Source organism: Phragmites australis, chromosome 3 (genome assembly GCF_958298935.1).
Source record: "Phragmites australis chromosome 3, lpPhrAust1.1, whole genome shotgun sequence".
In the NCBI taxonomy this organism is placed as follows: Eukaryota; Viridiplantae; Streptophyta; class Magnoliopsida; order Poales; family Poaceae; genus Phragmites; species Phragmites australis.
The window spans coordinates 44,817,503-44,831,776 of NC_084923.1; the positions used below are offsets into that span (position 1 = coordinate 44,817,503).

Here is a 14,274-nt window from a genome sequence, read left to right on the forward strand (position 1 = left end):
TTGAATTGACTTGTGTGGTGCATATCGAACATTTGTGTTGTGTTCTAAGTTGGTTTGTAACATCATTTACTAATTTTTACATGGAGCAAGTGCTACCCTTGGCTATATTGCCTGCCTGAGCACACTGGATATCATGAATCATGATAATTTTAAGTTTCAGTATACGAGAGGTGCGTTGCTAATGAGGTTCAGATTTGGCATGAGGAGGAGGCGGAGGAGTGCGCTAGTGGCGGCTGGTGGTACCGACAGCCGAGTTGGCTCGAAATCGAGCTGACTCATTTCTTTTTTTGCTCCTGGTCCCCACATCAGTGTCATTTCGTAGCTCGAATCGGCACTGATGTTAAGTTACTGTGTCGGTTCAGACTCGATATTGATAGTCGATAATTATCAGTGTCGAGTAATCAGTGTCGTTAAAAAACTGACAGTGAAGCTATTTTTTAACCGATATTGATATATTTTTTTAATATAAGGTAGCGCAAAACGTGACTTGGAAGTGCAGGTGAAATTCAGAGGGCCGTGGCCCTTGCAAATCGTTGCTTTGCTTATACTAGGTAATAGATTCCTAGTCTCAGCACCCACAAAACATCAAAGGAAACGCTCAGGATGCACACAGTCATTTACGACGTTACACTGAATCTGCTTTTGCTTATGTAAATTATACTCGTAATTGTAAAATTCCCGGGGGGAAAACCCCTACATAATTGGTATGTTTCATACGGACCCGCATAAATTGGAAGAGGAGATTAAAGCTAGGAGTTACGTATGTATGGTAGGAACCGAACGGGTGACATAGCATCCTATAGTCCTTCCTACTCTCCTCCGTCTCTCTCCCGCTGGGGCAGTTGCTCGAGATTGCGAGGCAGCTTGAGGCGCACAAGGCGGGCCAGCAGGGTGGCGTCGCGGTGGTAGGAGGGGAGCAGTGCTGGGCGCTGGCGTCCACCATGCGCGCCGCAGCCAACAAGTCCGTACACATCGCGAGGTCCTTCTGCGCGCGGAAGTTAATTAGTAGCATGCGGGCACTGTTCTTTCTTTCTTATGCATGCGCTTGTGATTTCGGTGAGGGCAGGGAGACACTGTCCAAGTGGATGATGATGCAACTTAGACCTTGACGGGAGCAAGAACTGGTTCAGAAGCTGGTATGGGATATTGTTTTGAATTGACTTGTGTGGTGTATATCGAACATTTATGTTGTGTTCTAAGTTGGTTTGTAACATCATTAACTAATTTTTACATGGAGCAAGTGCTATCCTTGGCTATGTTGCTGCCTGAGCACACCAGAGATCATGAATTATGATAATTTTAAGTTTCAGTATACGGGAGGCACGTTGCCAATGAGGTTCAGATTTGGCGTGAGGAGGCGGAGCCGGAGGTGGAGCCGGAGGAGCGCGCCAATGGCGGCTGGTGGTACCGGTAGCCGAGCTGGCTCGAAAACGAGCTAGCTCGTTTCTTTTTTTTATCTTCCGATCCACCTATCGGTGTTGATTCGTGACTCGAACTGATACTGATGTTGAGTTACTGTGCTATTTTTAGACCCGACACTGATAATCGGTGACTATCAGTGCCAAATAATCAGTACTGGTTAAAAAACCAACCGTGAAAATATTTTTTAACCGACACTTTTACGCATTTTCTATAGTGGCGCAAAACATGAGTCGGAAGTGCAGATGAAATCCAGAGGGCCGCGGCCCCTGCAAATCATTGCTTTGCTTATACTAGGTAATAGATTCCTAGGCTCAGCACCAACAAAACATCAAAGGAAACGCTCAGGATGCGCACAGTCATTTACGACGTTACATGAGCTTCTTCGCTCAAACAAACCCTGAATCTGCTTTTGCTTATGGAAATTATACTCGTAATTGTAAAATTCCTGGGGGGAAAACCCCTACATAATTGGTATGTTTCATACGGACCCGCATAAATTGGAAGAGGAGATTAAAAGAGTTACGTGTGTATGGTAGGAACCGAACGGGTGACATAGCATCCTGTAGTCCTATCCCAAGGCAGTGACAGGAACCCAAACGGAATCTCATCCTGAAGTGCTCGTAGCGGACAAAGGTGAGCCCCATAGGTCGACGATTAATCAAGCATGGATTCAGTTCTCAGATACAGTTTTATAAAGATGCGCCACCATTTCTTGCGTATGAAAATGGAGATACCGCGACGGCGACATGGATCCTAGCAGCCATCAGTGTTCATACCAATTTGATCGCATGCAATCATGCATGCAAGCACCAGGAGAACTGTAGGAACGAGAATGAAGATTAGAGTAGGTGAATAAACGTCTTAACAATTTTTTTTCAAAATAGATGATTTTTTTTTATTTCTCATCCAACGCACTCAAAACGTTTTAGCAGAATCAAAAGAATTAAAAAGACAAAGTAAGAAGACTACTTTCATGGCAACATGACTCCACAGATAGAATATGAATCATAGGTTCCATTTAGGACCATTCCATGTGTCTTTGTGCACAAAAACTCGTAATTTTCAAAGAAACTAGATAAGATAGACACTGGACAAAGTTATCCTCTAAGATGATAGTCTAGTGGTAAGGGACTCAAGACCCGCTTAAATACATGAGTATGTGAGTATTTAAGCCACTAGCATCAAGAAAAATAACCCTGCAAAGGTGAAATATTGCAGCTCAAAGAAAAAAAATCACCGGGGAAGAAATCTCTCCAAATTGATGATCTAGAGGCAAGGGTACTTAAGACCCATGAGCATACACTCGTATGTGAGTTTTTATGACTCTAGCAACAAGAAGAATGATCTCACAATGTGCTAAAATTTTAGTCCAAACACCAAAACGAAAATCAAAATCGAAAATCGAAAAACTTGCAAACTTGTAAGGGAACCAATAGAGAGAAACTAGAAGGAGGAGAATTCACACATATGCAAAAACATAAACTTAATTACTCAAATAGATCAGCCATATTTTAGGCGGATTACAAAGATTTATCTCTCAAAACTCTCACCTATCACATACGCTAAGCACTCGTCTTTCTCTCCTCTAAAATCCTAACTCTAAGGCTATCAAATGAGTAGCACAAGGGGCTCAAGTGGCTGGTTCAAAGCTCTCTCTAGCTCTACCCCTCTATTTATAGGCCTAAGAAACTTGGCACTTAAGTTTACTAGTTTTTTCCCAAAATACCCCTCTCTTGTAGTGCACTCCTATCTACCACTGAGGGTATTTTGGTCCATTTTCTTCTCTATTCATCGGACGGCTGCGGCGCCTTCATGACTTAGCTTTGCCTCGATGCAAGCTTCGCGATGGTGCCACAGACTCCTCCAGTCCTCCACGATTTTGAGGTCGAACTGCGAAACCGCCTGCACGCTTCTTAAAGCGTGACTCACCATCTTACTTACACCTTAAGCAAGCGCTTCGATGTTGATGTGTGTATTCTGTCATACGATTCTGATCGCCGGCAAGTCTCTCCCGCTCTAGATCCCTCGGGCCGCCTTGTCACTTGCACCGGCATCCTCTTCGCTTGACTTTGTTAACACGCCGTCTCCATCCGCCTTCAATGCTTTGCTTGACCTCCACGTGTTCAGCTAGGATCACCCTTGACTCCACCCGGCCTCCTTGATCATCTAGCACCAAGCACTCGGCTTGACCCCGATCATCCCGCCGTCGACCTCCAAGTTGCATCCATCATCTGCACACCATGAGACAAGCAAAACACATATCTCCAACTCTAATTCCAATTAGTCTATAATCAATATGCTCAAATGAAATCTCAAATCAATTCGAATCACATCAAAGCTCATGCAAAATCGAAGATCATCAAACCAAATAAATGATAATATCAATCACTCATCACAAGAAAACCAATACACATTACGACTTGGTTTCTCAAGAACCATCTGTTGCAGCCGAGTTAAGGATGTGATATTCGTGAGTCACTGGATTGAAAATCAGTGCCCTATAGATCCGCATCGTGGGCAAATAAGTCGCAGTCCATATGGGATTGCCGATGGTCAGCTGATCCACCTCAGAAATTGATTTAGCTTTAGGTAGTTGTATACGCATTGAGAGTCGTGCTCCGATGGCAGGGAGTTACGATTGATCTTATTATTGCTAATAAGGCTATCTCCAGCAGCTATATCAAATTTTCATTCTAAAAAAAATACTATTACAGCATCCCTTATTTTTTCTATCTCCAACAGCTACCCTATTTTCTACCTTTTACTACTCTTTTCCTCCCTCCGAACCCACTGTCAGTCTCTGTGAACAGAACTGCTACAGTGTTGCTACAGTCCTTTCGGGATACTGTAGCACTGGATACTCCACTGCAAAGTAAAGGGTGTACTATTCAGATCAGGGTTGAGCGAATATCAACGCGGTCCAACGATCGAATATTTCAGTGAGTCTAAGTCAAAATAACAACCAGTATGATTGCTAGACAGAGCCTCTAGTTTCACGGAAACCATCAGTAAGACCATATTTTTGTTAGGACTTATAATCTTTTTACAAAGTGATTTTCTTTCCTTCAGCGCTCTAACAGTTTCTCTTTACGGTTACCGTCACGAAGGGTTTTTCAAGGTTATTCTTTTTAGGATGTTATTCTCTCTCCTTTCTCTTTACAAATGTATTCGAAGGGAAATTGTTGGAGATGAGAGAATATAAATGAAATGAAAACGGGGAGAGAAATCGGAAAGAGAACAAAATCAAAGAAATATAGTTAGGGATAGTCTAACATCTATAACTCGTGTGCTATAACGGTTGTGCGTAGCTCGATCCACGGTGGTCAATTCTTGGTCTATGCCACCAGAACTTCATAAGAAGAGCTGGAAAAAAGAGAAAATCTCGGACGATTCAAATTTCAATGGGTAGAAATCCCCGCATCCCAAACGAACTTTAAATCGACTCGGAGCAAGGATGGTAGTTCCAAACTTCCTATCTCCCCGAGGATAAGAGTCGAGATCCGTCAACCGTGAGCCAAGAGATTCCGAGTACGTTACCGTAGGAATCCACATCACTTGATCCTAACCAGGAGGACATCGGAATTCATGGTCATGGACCCCGGGAATCACTCACGGCTCGATCAAGGAGCAGAGCCGCTGACTCACGCCACCAATCCAATTCCAACCAGCAGAGGCAGCCCGGCCAGGAGAGAACCAACGGTGGCACACTTGTAAGCAGGAATTAAAATTTTGCTGTAATTTCAGAAATTTTAGAAAAAAAAATGAAATATCTAATTTTAGATTTTTTCTTTTACTGACACGTGAGACTCACGGAGCGGAGAATGAAAAGTAACCAAAATTTCAACGAAATTTTACTAATTTTGGTCCTTTCACCGGTGAATAAGAAAAATTATAAAACAAAATTGAAATCCCTGCTTGTAAGCACATGTGGCCTCCATATTGTTGCTGGTCGCACTCGGTTAAAAATAGCGGCAATATCATGTTCGTTATCTAATCAATGCATGGATGTCCACTAGCTGCATCAAATTATACGCATGAGTATGAATTTGGATCAGAATGGATGGATGAACATGGTCCATGTAGGAACTTACTTCACGGCTCTTTTCTCCGTGTTAATCATGATCGCGCCATGGAATTTTGTTAGGCTAATCCGCCTGTTACCACTAACAAAGTAACAGTTAACCATGCCTAACTTCTTTTCTTGTTCTTTCCTGCTCCTGGCCTTCTATATAAACCCATTCCTGCATTGCAGGAATTGGACAAGCAGCAGGTCACTTGAGCAAAGAAAAACAGCACTGCACAGTACACACCTGAGCTGCTGGGTGCACAGCACTTGAAGCAAGCATGTCTGTGTCACCGTTGATCCTCGCCGTTCTTGTCGTGGGCAGCGTTTGCACTGCTCCCCGCACTCTCGCCGCGCGCGAGCTGGCCGGGGAGGACGCCGCTGCCGACGCGGTCATGGCGGCGCGGCACGAGAAGTGGATGGCGCAGCACGGGCGCACGTACAAGGACGAGGCGGAGAAGGCGCGGCGGCTGGAGATATTCCGGGCCAACGCGAAGCTTATTGACTCGTTTAACGCTGCAGGGGAGAACGGCCACCGGCTGGCCACGAACAGGTTCGCCGACCTCACCGACGAGGAGTTCCGGGCGGCCAGGACCGGGTACCGGCGCCCGCTGCCGGCTGCGGGGAGCGGCCGGTTCAGGTACGAGAACTTGAGCCTGGCCGACGCGCCGCAGAGCATGGACTGGAGGAGGATGGGCGCGGTCACCGGCGTCAAGGACCAAGGCTCCTGTGGTACGAAACACCGGCACACAGCCACAAACACACCACATGCATGATGCATACTGAATAGCTGACTAGCTAGCTAGTATTTGAATAAAAAAATAGAAAATCAATCTAATGGTTGATCAAAAATAATCTACTGAGAAGTTCATAAATAGTGTATGCAAATTTGCAGTTGTATTGTATATATGTATCGTGCATGCGTGGACACGTCTGTAACTTTTACGTGACGCACGCGTAAGGTCAAAGCAGAAAGGTAAAGCGAAATAAGACAGTTGACAACTGAAGACTAGAGTCTACCTACACCCCAGTCAGTGCACTTTTAGTCAAATGATTCCCTTTTTTTTTTACAAATATCTCTATTTCACCATCCAATCCAATCATTTGGGTCACAGAAGAGAAGAAATAATAGTACAGCTGCACGTACAGCCATGAAGCAGTCGTGTCCAGTTCTAAAAAACAGAATCAGCTGTGTTCCAGTGATCTAGTCTATAACGTGCATGCATGCGTGCAGGTTGTTGCTGGGCGTTCTCGGCGGTGGCGGCGGTGGAAGGGTTGAACAAGATCCGGACAGGGCGGCTGGTGTCGCTGTCGGAGCAGGAGCTGGTGGACTGCGACGTCTACGGCGACGACCAGGGCTGCGACGGCGGCCTCATGGACAACGCCTTCAGCTTCATCGCGGCCCGCGGCGGGCTGGCCTCCGAGTCCGCCTACCCGTACCGCGAAGAGGACGGGTCATGCCGCTCGTCGGCCGCCGCCGTGCGGGCCGCGTCCATCCGTGGCCACGAGGACGTCCCCGCCAACAACGAGGCCGCGCTCGCGGCGGCCGTGGCGCACCAGCCCGTGTCCGTGGCCATCAACGGCGCCGACTACGTGTTCCGGTTCTACGACGGCGGCGTGCTGGGCGGGACCGGCTGCGACACGGAGCTGAACCACGCCATCACGGCCGTCGGGTACGGCACGGCGAGCGACGGCACCATGTACTGGGTGATGAAGAACTCGTGGGGCACGTCGTGGGGCGAGGGCGGGTACGTGAGGATCCGCCGCGGCGTCCGCGGGAAGGGCGTCTGCGGCCTCGCCAAGCTGCCGTCCTACCCGGTCTAGCTACTGTTTCATCGAATACAAGCGATGCACGGGTGGTGTTCCGTTCGGTGCCCGCACGTGCCGCACATGACACGTCACACGTGCATGGCAGATTCGACTAGGTAAGGCTAGACTAATATTCTAAATTAATAATAGTAATTAAGATGTGTATTGTACATACTACAGCAGTACTACAGCATCATGTGTGTAGATGGTTACTTCGTGGTGGTCGTCGACCCATCACCCATGCGTGAACAAGAACGCTCGGGTTTGAATCGTACGTACATGATGGGTACGTGTATTGTACTGTACAGATTGGTTTGAAACCAGGGAAACTCCATTATGGACATAAATTGAAACCAGATTGGCTTGTATTGTAATGTACAGATCTCTCCCATCAATCGAACTTTGAGATGCACGTCGGAAAAAAAAGTTTTCAAATTCCATCCATTTATTTAACATATTTTCTAATATCAGAAATCGAGCTTGATCTCTCAAATGACAAGTTATTAGTAGCAGAGGTTTCGGAGGTCGTTTGTGTGTTTCCTGGGCTTAGAGGTATGCTCGGGGAAGCATGTCGCCCCAGTAGAGAAGGCGGGTTGCCCCGGTAGAGAAGGCGGGTGGGGCGACGGGGACGTCACTGGTCGTGGGTGACGGAGGACGGCTGATGGACAGTGTCGACCTGGCAGAGCCAAGTTAGCACGGCGGGGGTAACGAGTGTGGATCTGGTACTAGGAGCGCCATTGGAGACAATCAGAGGTGGTTAGTAGGCGGGGGCGAGCAAAGAGTGGTGGAAGAAACAACGTTGAGCGGGGCAGGATGAAGATTGAAGAAAAGACAATCGCACTACAACAGGACTGACTTTATACAACATATTGTCTGCAACCCATGGGCTATGTGTTGTAGCTGCAATATTTTTGCATCACATATTATATGTTGTTGAGGCTCTTTGCAACATATAGTTCACTTAATATAGAAAAGTGTGTTGAAGAGTCTCATGGCATCATATAATATGTGTTGCTCATATATATATTGAGAAACGCAAGCCCTCATAACCAGGGGAACCAAGCTGTTGCTTGTTTTAGATGGTGGATATTTATTTACTTGACATATCTGAGAATTACACCAAAGTAAAACAAGAAGGAAACACTCCCCATCCTCTCGTTCCTCTGCGCCGTTCTTGTGGCTATCCTCCTATATCCTTTTCTGCTTCTCCATCGGCCTACCCTCAATCTTCTCTGCAACTAGTCGTAGATCTTGTCCTCCATCGCCGTTGCCTGCTGCTATGTAGCCTTTTGGGTAGCCAAGACAGTAAGAGGGCGGCCTGGGAGCAGTGCTGGTGCGGGAGCTCTATGCTACAACGCAGCGAGCCTTAAGACTCCACGCAGCCAGGCACGGTTAGGATCCGATGATGGCCAACCTATGGTAACAGGGGAGGTTGCGTGTCTCACGGAGGTGCACCAACCCATGTCCAACATAGCAGGTTGCCTCAAATCATAACCTATTAGGAACAAATCAATTGATTGGTTTTCTCGCGATTGAAATTGAAATGGAATGTTTGTCTAATATAAAAGTATATGCAGTGAACAACTGTGGATTAGCTTGATGTTTGAAGAAAATAGTTGAAATTGAGATGAAGATCCAACAACTACCGTAGTTTTAATATACCACTGCATTGCACTTGTCCTCTGGTATTTTGTACCAACATATTGAGTCCTATAGCTCATCCTTCTCAGTTAACTGCATTCTTTTGTAAGTAGTACCATTAAGCATGTTGTTTTTTCAGAAGAAAATTTAAACATTTGCATTTTTGTTGTTGTTGTCATATGCCTTTAAATTTTACAGAGTCCAAGTTCTATTTGAAGTTTCTATATGTTGACAGTTAATTTAATTATTCTTTTTCTATTTTTTATCATAGTTAATTGATGGATCTGAAAGCCATCAAGAAATTGCTACTTTTTGATAGACCAAGTGATGATTACGTAGCTAGGGTAAATGGTTTTCTTGAGTTTGCATATAGGGAGAAAGGTTATAATGCCAAGATATGGTGTCCATGTGTCAAATGTGTGAATAGGCGGTTGAAGAAGCGAGACGAAGTGTATGATCACTTAGTTTGTGATGGAATGCTACAAGGATATATTATTTGGGATTGTCATGGTGAAACTGCAGCATACATTCGTGCTTACTAAGTATCAGATTTACAACATAAAGAAATAAATAGTAATATGCACCAGCTTGTCCATAATGCTTTTGGGTATGAAGATAACCAATTCCCTAATCATTAGTTTGATGGTCTAAACCTATCAAAAGTTGGATCTGATAAAGAAGCACAAGATTTTTATAATTTAATTATAGAGGTGGACGAACCTTTGTGGGCAGGGTGTGAAGTATTAAGACTTTCATTTCTTGTACTTTTGTTTCACATGAAATCCATTAACAAGTGGAGTAACAAGTCTTTTAATGATTTGCTAGCAATTTTACAGTTAGCAATTCCCATTGGCCAGAATTTACCTGAAACATTTGTCGAGGCTAGGAAAATAATTGGTAAACTTGGCCTTAATTATCAAAAATTCCATGCTTGTTTGAATAATTGTCAACTTTATTGTAAAGATAAGGAAAATGACAATTTCTGCTCAAAATGTGGAGCTTAGAGGTGGGAAATCATAGCAGATAAGATAACTTTAACTAAGAAGGAAAGATGGAAGGCAACACAAAGTAAGGTGTTATGTTACTTTCTAATTAAACACAACTTTCTAATTAAACCACGACTTAAGAGGTTATTTATGCACAAGGACACAGCTATAGCAGCAAGATGACATGATGAGGGGCGTATAAAGGATGGGGCTTTGCGTCATCCCGCTGATTCAGATTCACGTAACATTAGATTAGAAATTGCTATTGATGGTTTCAATCCATTTGGTATGTTGAGTTCAACTTACAATTGCTAACCTGTTGTCTTAGTACCCTACAATCATCCTCCATGGTTATGCATGAAAGCCTCTTCTCTTGTACTTGCTCTAATAATTCCTGGCCCATCTTACCTTGGACTGAACTTTCATGTATTTATAGAACCAATTTATGAAGAAATAAATGAATTATTTGAGGTTGTTACACCTACATATGATTCATCTCGTGATGAGATGTTTCAACTTCGTGCATTTGCATTATGGACTATAACTGACTATCCCGGATTAGTGATATTTGCTGGGATCAGTGTTAATGGTGAATTTGGTTGTGTGACTTGTCGTGAAGAAACATGCTCTAAACGCTTGAAATATGGGCACAAGTTCTATTTTATGGGACACTGATGATTTCTACCTGCTGATCACGAGTTTCGATATGATGCTGCTTCTTTTAATGGGACTAAAGAAAATAGATCTGCACCAATTGCTTATAATATAGAAGCAATTAGCGATCTTGAACAGTCACAAACATAGAGGTTTGTTAGTGGCCTATATTCTCTACCTTATTGGGACTCCAACTTGCTTCGACACAATCTTGATTTCATGCATATAGAAAAGAATGTTTGTGAAAATATGTATGATACACTTTTAGGGTTGGAGGGCAAATCAAAGGATAATTTGCATGCATGGCAAGACCTGCAAGAAGTGAACATCATATCAGAGCTTCATCCATACAAAAAAAGCTTCTAATAAGTTTTACTTGTCTCCAGCTTCTTATACCATGTCTAAAAAAGAGAAGCAACAATTTTGTAAAGTTCTTCATGACATAAAGGTTCTAGATGTCTATGCAGCAAACTTCTCAAGACATGTAAATGTTGGTGAAGGGAGAATCCCCTGCTTGAAAAGTCATGATTATCATTTTCTAATGCAAGAACTTCTACCAGTTGGTGTGAGGTCTTTACTTCCACACAATGTTACTTCTGTTATATTTGATCTATATGCATATTTTAGAGCACTTAATGGAAAAGTCCTCTAAAAAAAATCTTGAAAAGTTGGAGGAGAGAATTATCATGACATTATATCATATGGAGATGATATTTCCTCTTGGATTCTTTACAACCATGGTGCACTTGGTTGTCCTTTTAGCAACTGAGGCAAAATTAGGAGGACTGGTCTGTTACTGGTCAATGTACTTTGTGGAAAGGTATTTTTTTCTCATGACCAAGTACTTCAACTTAATTGTAATAATTTAACTTACATGATTGCTCATATTTCTTTTCTTTTGGTCCTATAGGTATCTTGGTGAATTGAAGTCATATGTTCGCATAATTTTTTGTCCTTTTAGTTTCATTAATAAATCCCACAACCTTTGTATATATTGCATTTGTGCATCTTAGCATTTTGACACCAATATTTTTCAAGATTACTTCCATTGTTACATTTAGAAAGCAGTATTGAAAATATAAGTGCATACCCACCTTAGTTTTTTTTATGTTATTAAAAATTATAGATTTGATCTTCATGGAGGAAACAGGGAGGAAAACAAACTAGATTGTCCAGCCCTGATAAGGCTCTGTTTGTAAATCCAGATACAAAACCACAGTTCAACTAATTAGAGTTTGTTGCCCTATTCAGTCTTTATTTCCTGTACAGTTGCTGTTATTTTAAATACAGAAACTTGTTAATCCATGCTAAAATTGTTTCTTCTTGCTGTATCACTAATAGTGTGCTTCTCTCATGTTCACATGCTGGGATTGTCTGCTTTGTGCTTGTATTCTCAGCAACAGTTTAGATTGTAGGAAAAATACGTAGAAGTGTACGATTGAATGTGGTACGAATCAATGATTCAAATGCCAATGGAAGGCACAATAACAGTGAGCTTCTTTTGCCACAAGATGAGCTGGCTATTGAATCTCAAAATATCGGAGAAGATTATATCCATGCTGAGTATCAAGATTATGATGATCTTAATGTCTTGGGTATAACTGTAACTAGAAAGATGTAAAACTAGTTTGGAAATACAGAAATCTATGTTAATCCAAAGTTTAATTAGTTCTCCTCAAATGATTTATAGGTGAATATGGTGAAGTACAAAAACTTGGGACAACTCTTTTGCCTCATGCTTGGGATCTTCCAGCAGGAGAACGTATAGTGGTGAAGTGTAACATGTTTGGAGAACCCATTGGGAGAGAAGATGGAGTGCTTGGACAACTTTTGGGTACAGTGGCAAAAAATGGAGGCTATTGTCCATTAGACAAAAGGATTGGAGATTAGTAAAACGGAATGGTGGAGACAAAACAATTCTTGATTTTGTAAAGGTATGCCATATATGTAGTGTTCCAGTAAAGAATTCCTCTTGTTCCAATACTACCTAGTCATTGTTCATTCTAGTACTACATGTCAGTTCTAAAAGACAGCAAACTTGTGCTTAAACTTTTTTTTATAATTCTACGTTATTTCATACAAAGTTTTTCTATCCTCGATCATGTGAGAAGTGGATACTAAAATCAGTTGGGCGAGATTGGAAGCAATATAAGGCTACACTAAAAAAAGCTCTATTTAATGTTAAGAAGAAGAGAGTTGTGTTGTATAGGCGGTACCCAGAAGATGTTGACGACGATCAATGAGTTTCCCTCATCAACCATTGGAAGTCCAAAAAAGACAAGGTAATAAGAGTGCAAATATGTATACATTATTTCTCCAACTATGATTTTACGATTATATGAAATTTACATAATTTGATTAAATGATTGTACTTTGCTTCTCTAACAGGCACAAAGCGAGAAAAACAAAAGAAGTATCTCGATGAAGAAGAGAATACATACAACAGGGACAAAGAGTTATGCTCGTTGGGCTAAGGACATGGTGAGTCACCTTGTTTTGTTAAATACATATCTCTAATGTTTTCTTGATATTATTTATCTCCTTTTTCAGAGACAAGCTGATCCTTAGAAGAAGCAGCCACATAGAGTGGAGGTTTATCTAGCGACTCACAAACATAAGAGTGAACAACGAAGTGAGCACGTGGTAAGGAATATGCACATTTTACATGTTTTTGGACTAATTTTGATTGGCAGGTAATTATGCACATATTTTTTAACTTGCAGGATAACTTGAAAGAAATCATGGAAGAACAACCTAAATTAGGACAAAATGATGAAGGAAAAGTTGCGTGGGAAGGTAATGCATTACATATAGTATTGGGGCAAGAGAAACCAGGACAAGTTCACGGCATGGGTTTGCTTCCAACACCTAAACAAGCATATGACAAGAAGTCACATCTTTTCAAGGACATTAATATAACTACAGTAGAAGGCCCATTAGAGATAACTGTTTTGGAGGAGATGGGAAAGCTGAAGGAACGTATAGAAAAGCAAGACCAAATTATCGTTGCAAAATAAACAATCATCCCATGTGAATAGAGAACCAGAAGAGGTAAAGAATCTTTTTAACCTACATATTAAAGTTTTCCTCAAATCTAAAACATCTTTTGGTAGGTGAACTGCGAAGCAACTTATGAGGATATTTTTCAGCTACGACCTGAACATTCTAAAACAAACGTACTATCAAAATTTTGATCTAGCATTAGTTCTTTCCAAAAACTTGCTAATACATATTTTAATATGCAAAGAATAGAATGTGATGCAATTGTACAAGACTCACTGAGTGAACATCAAGAGGTAACCATACGTATACCTTATTTTTCCTTCTTTTTTACTACTATAACATTTTTTTCAAACATGATTCAACATTAGTTATGTAGTTATAAATTAAGATAATAAACCATTAATATTTTTTATTCATTTGGCTTGTTAGGAAGTAATTAAATATTAACATATTTGATGTGTTGAGTTTCTTTCCACCATTGATTTAATTATCGTTGTTCCATGCATGTTTTGAAACTAGTTACTCTATTTTGGATTTAGATAAATTATGCTCAGCCTATTTATGTGCATGTAACACTTTGTGATCGTGATGGCAAAGTTCGTACTTATTGCAAAATAGCCTAATTAACGTGTCTTCCTCCAACACTATAGTTCACAAAGAACAAGGCACAAGAACAGGTTACTCAAAACAAGATCC

The 14,274-nt window shown here is 41.9% G+C and overlaps 1 protein-coding gene and 1 pseudogene across 1 annotated transcript; both read left to right on the forward strand.

The window, feature by feature from the left end:
- Positions 1-5,664: 5,664 nt before the first annotated feature.
- Positions 5,665-7,668, forward strand: LOC133913328 (senescence-specific cysteine protease SAG39-like). Its single transcript, XM_062356457.1, has 2 exons — positions 5,665-6,217; positions 6,720-7,668. Exons 1-2 carry the CDS (start codon positions 5,767-5,769, stop codon positions 7,307-7,309), a joined length of 1,041 nt encoding a protein of 346 aa, XP_062212441.1. The 5' UTR covers positions 5,665-5,766; the 3' UTR covers positions 7,310-7,668.
- A 3,644-nt stretch (positions 7,669-11,312) lies between these two features.
- Positions 11,313-13,592, forward strand: LOC133910775 (uncharacterized; annotated as a pseudogene).
- Positions 13,593-14,274: the final 682 nt, after the last annotated feature.

What these genes read in the sequence shown, in the direction of transcription:
- LOC133913328 (XM_062356457.1), top strand. Translation starts at nt 5,767, where the DNA reads ATGTCTGTGTCACCGTTGATCCTCGCCGTTCTTGTCGTGGGCAGCGTT. An exon ending in CAAGGACCAAGGCTCCTGTG is followed by an intron (nt 6,218 to 6,719) that starts GTACGAAACACC and finishes GCATGCGTGCAG; the next exon opens with GTTGTTGCTGGGCGTTCTCG.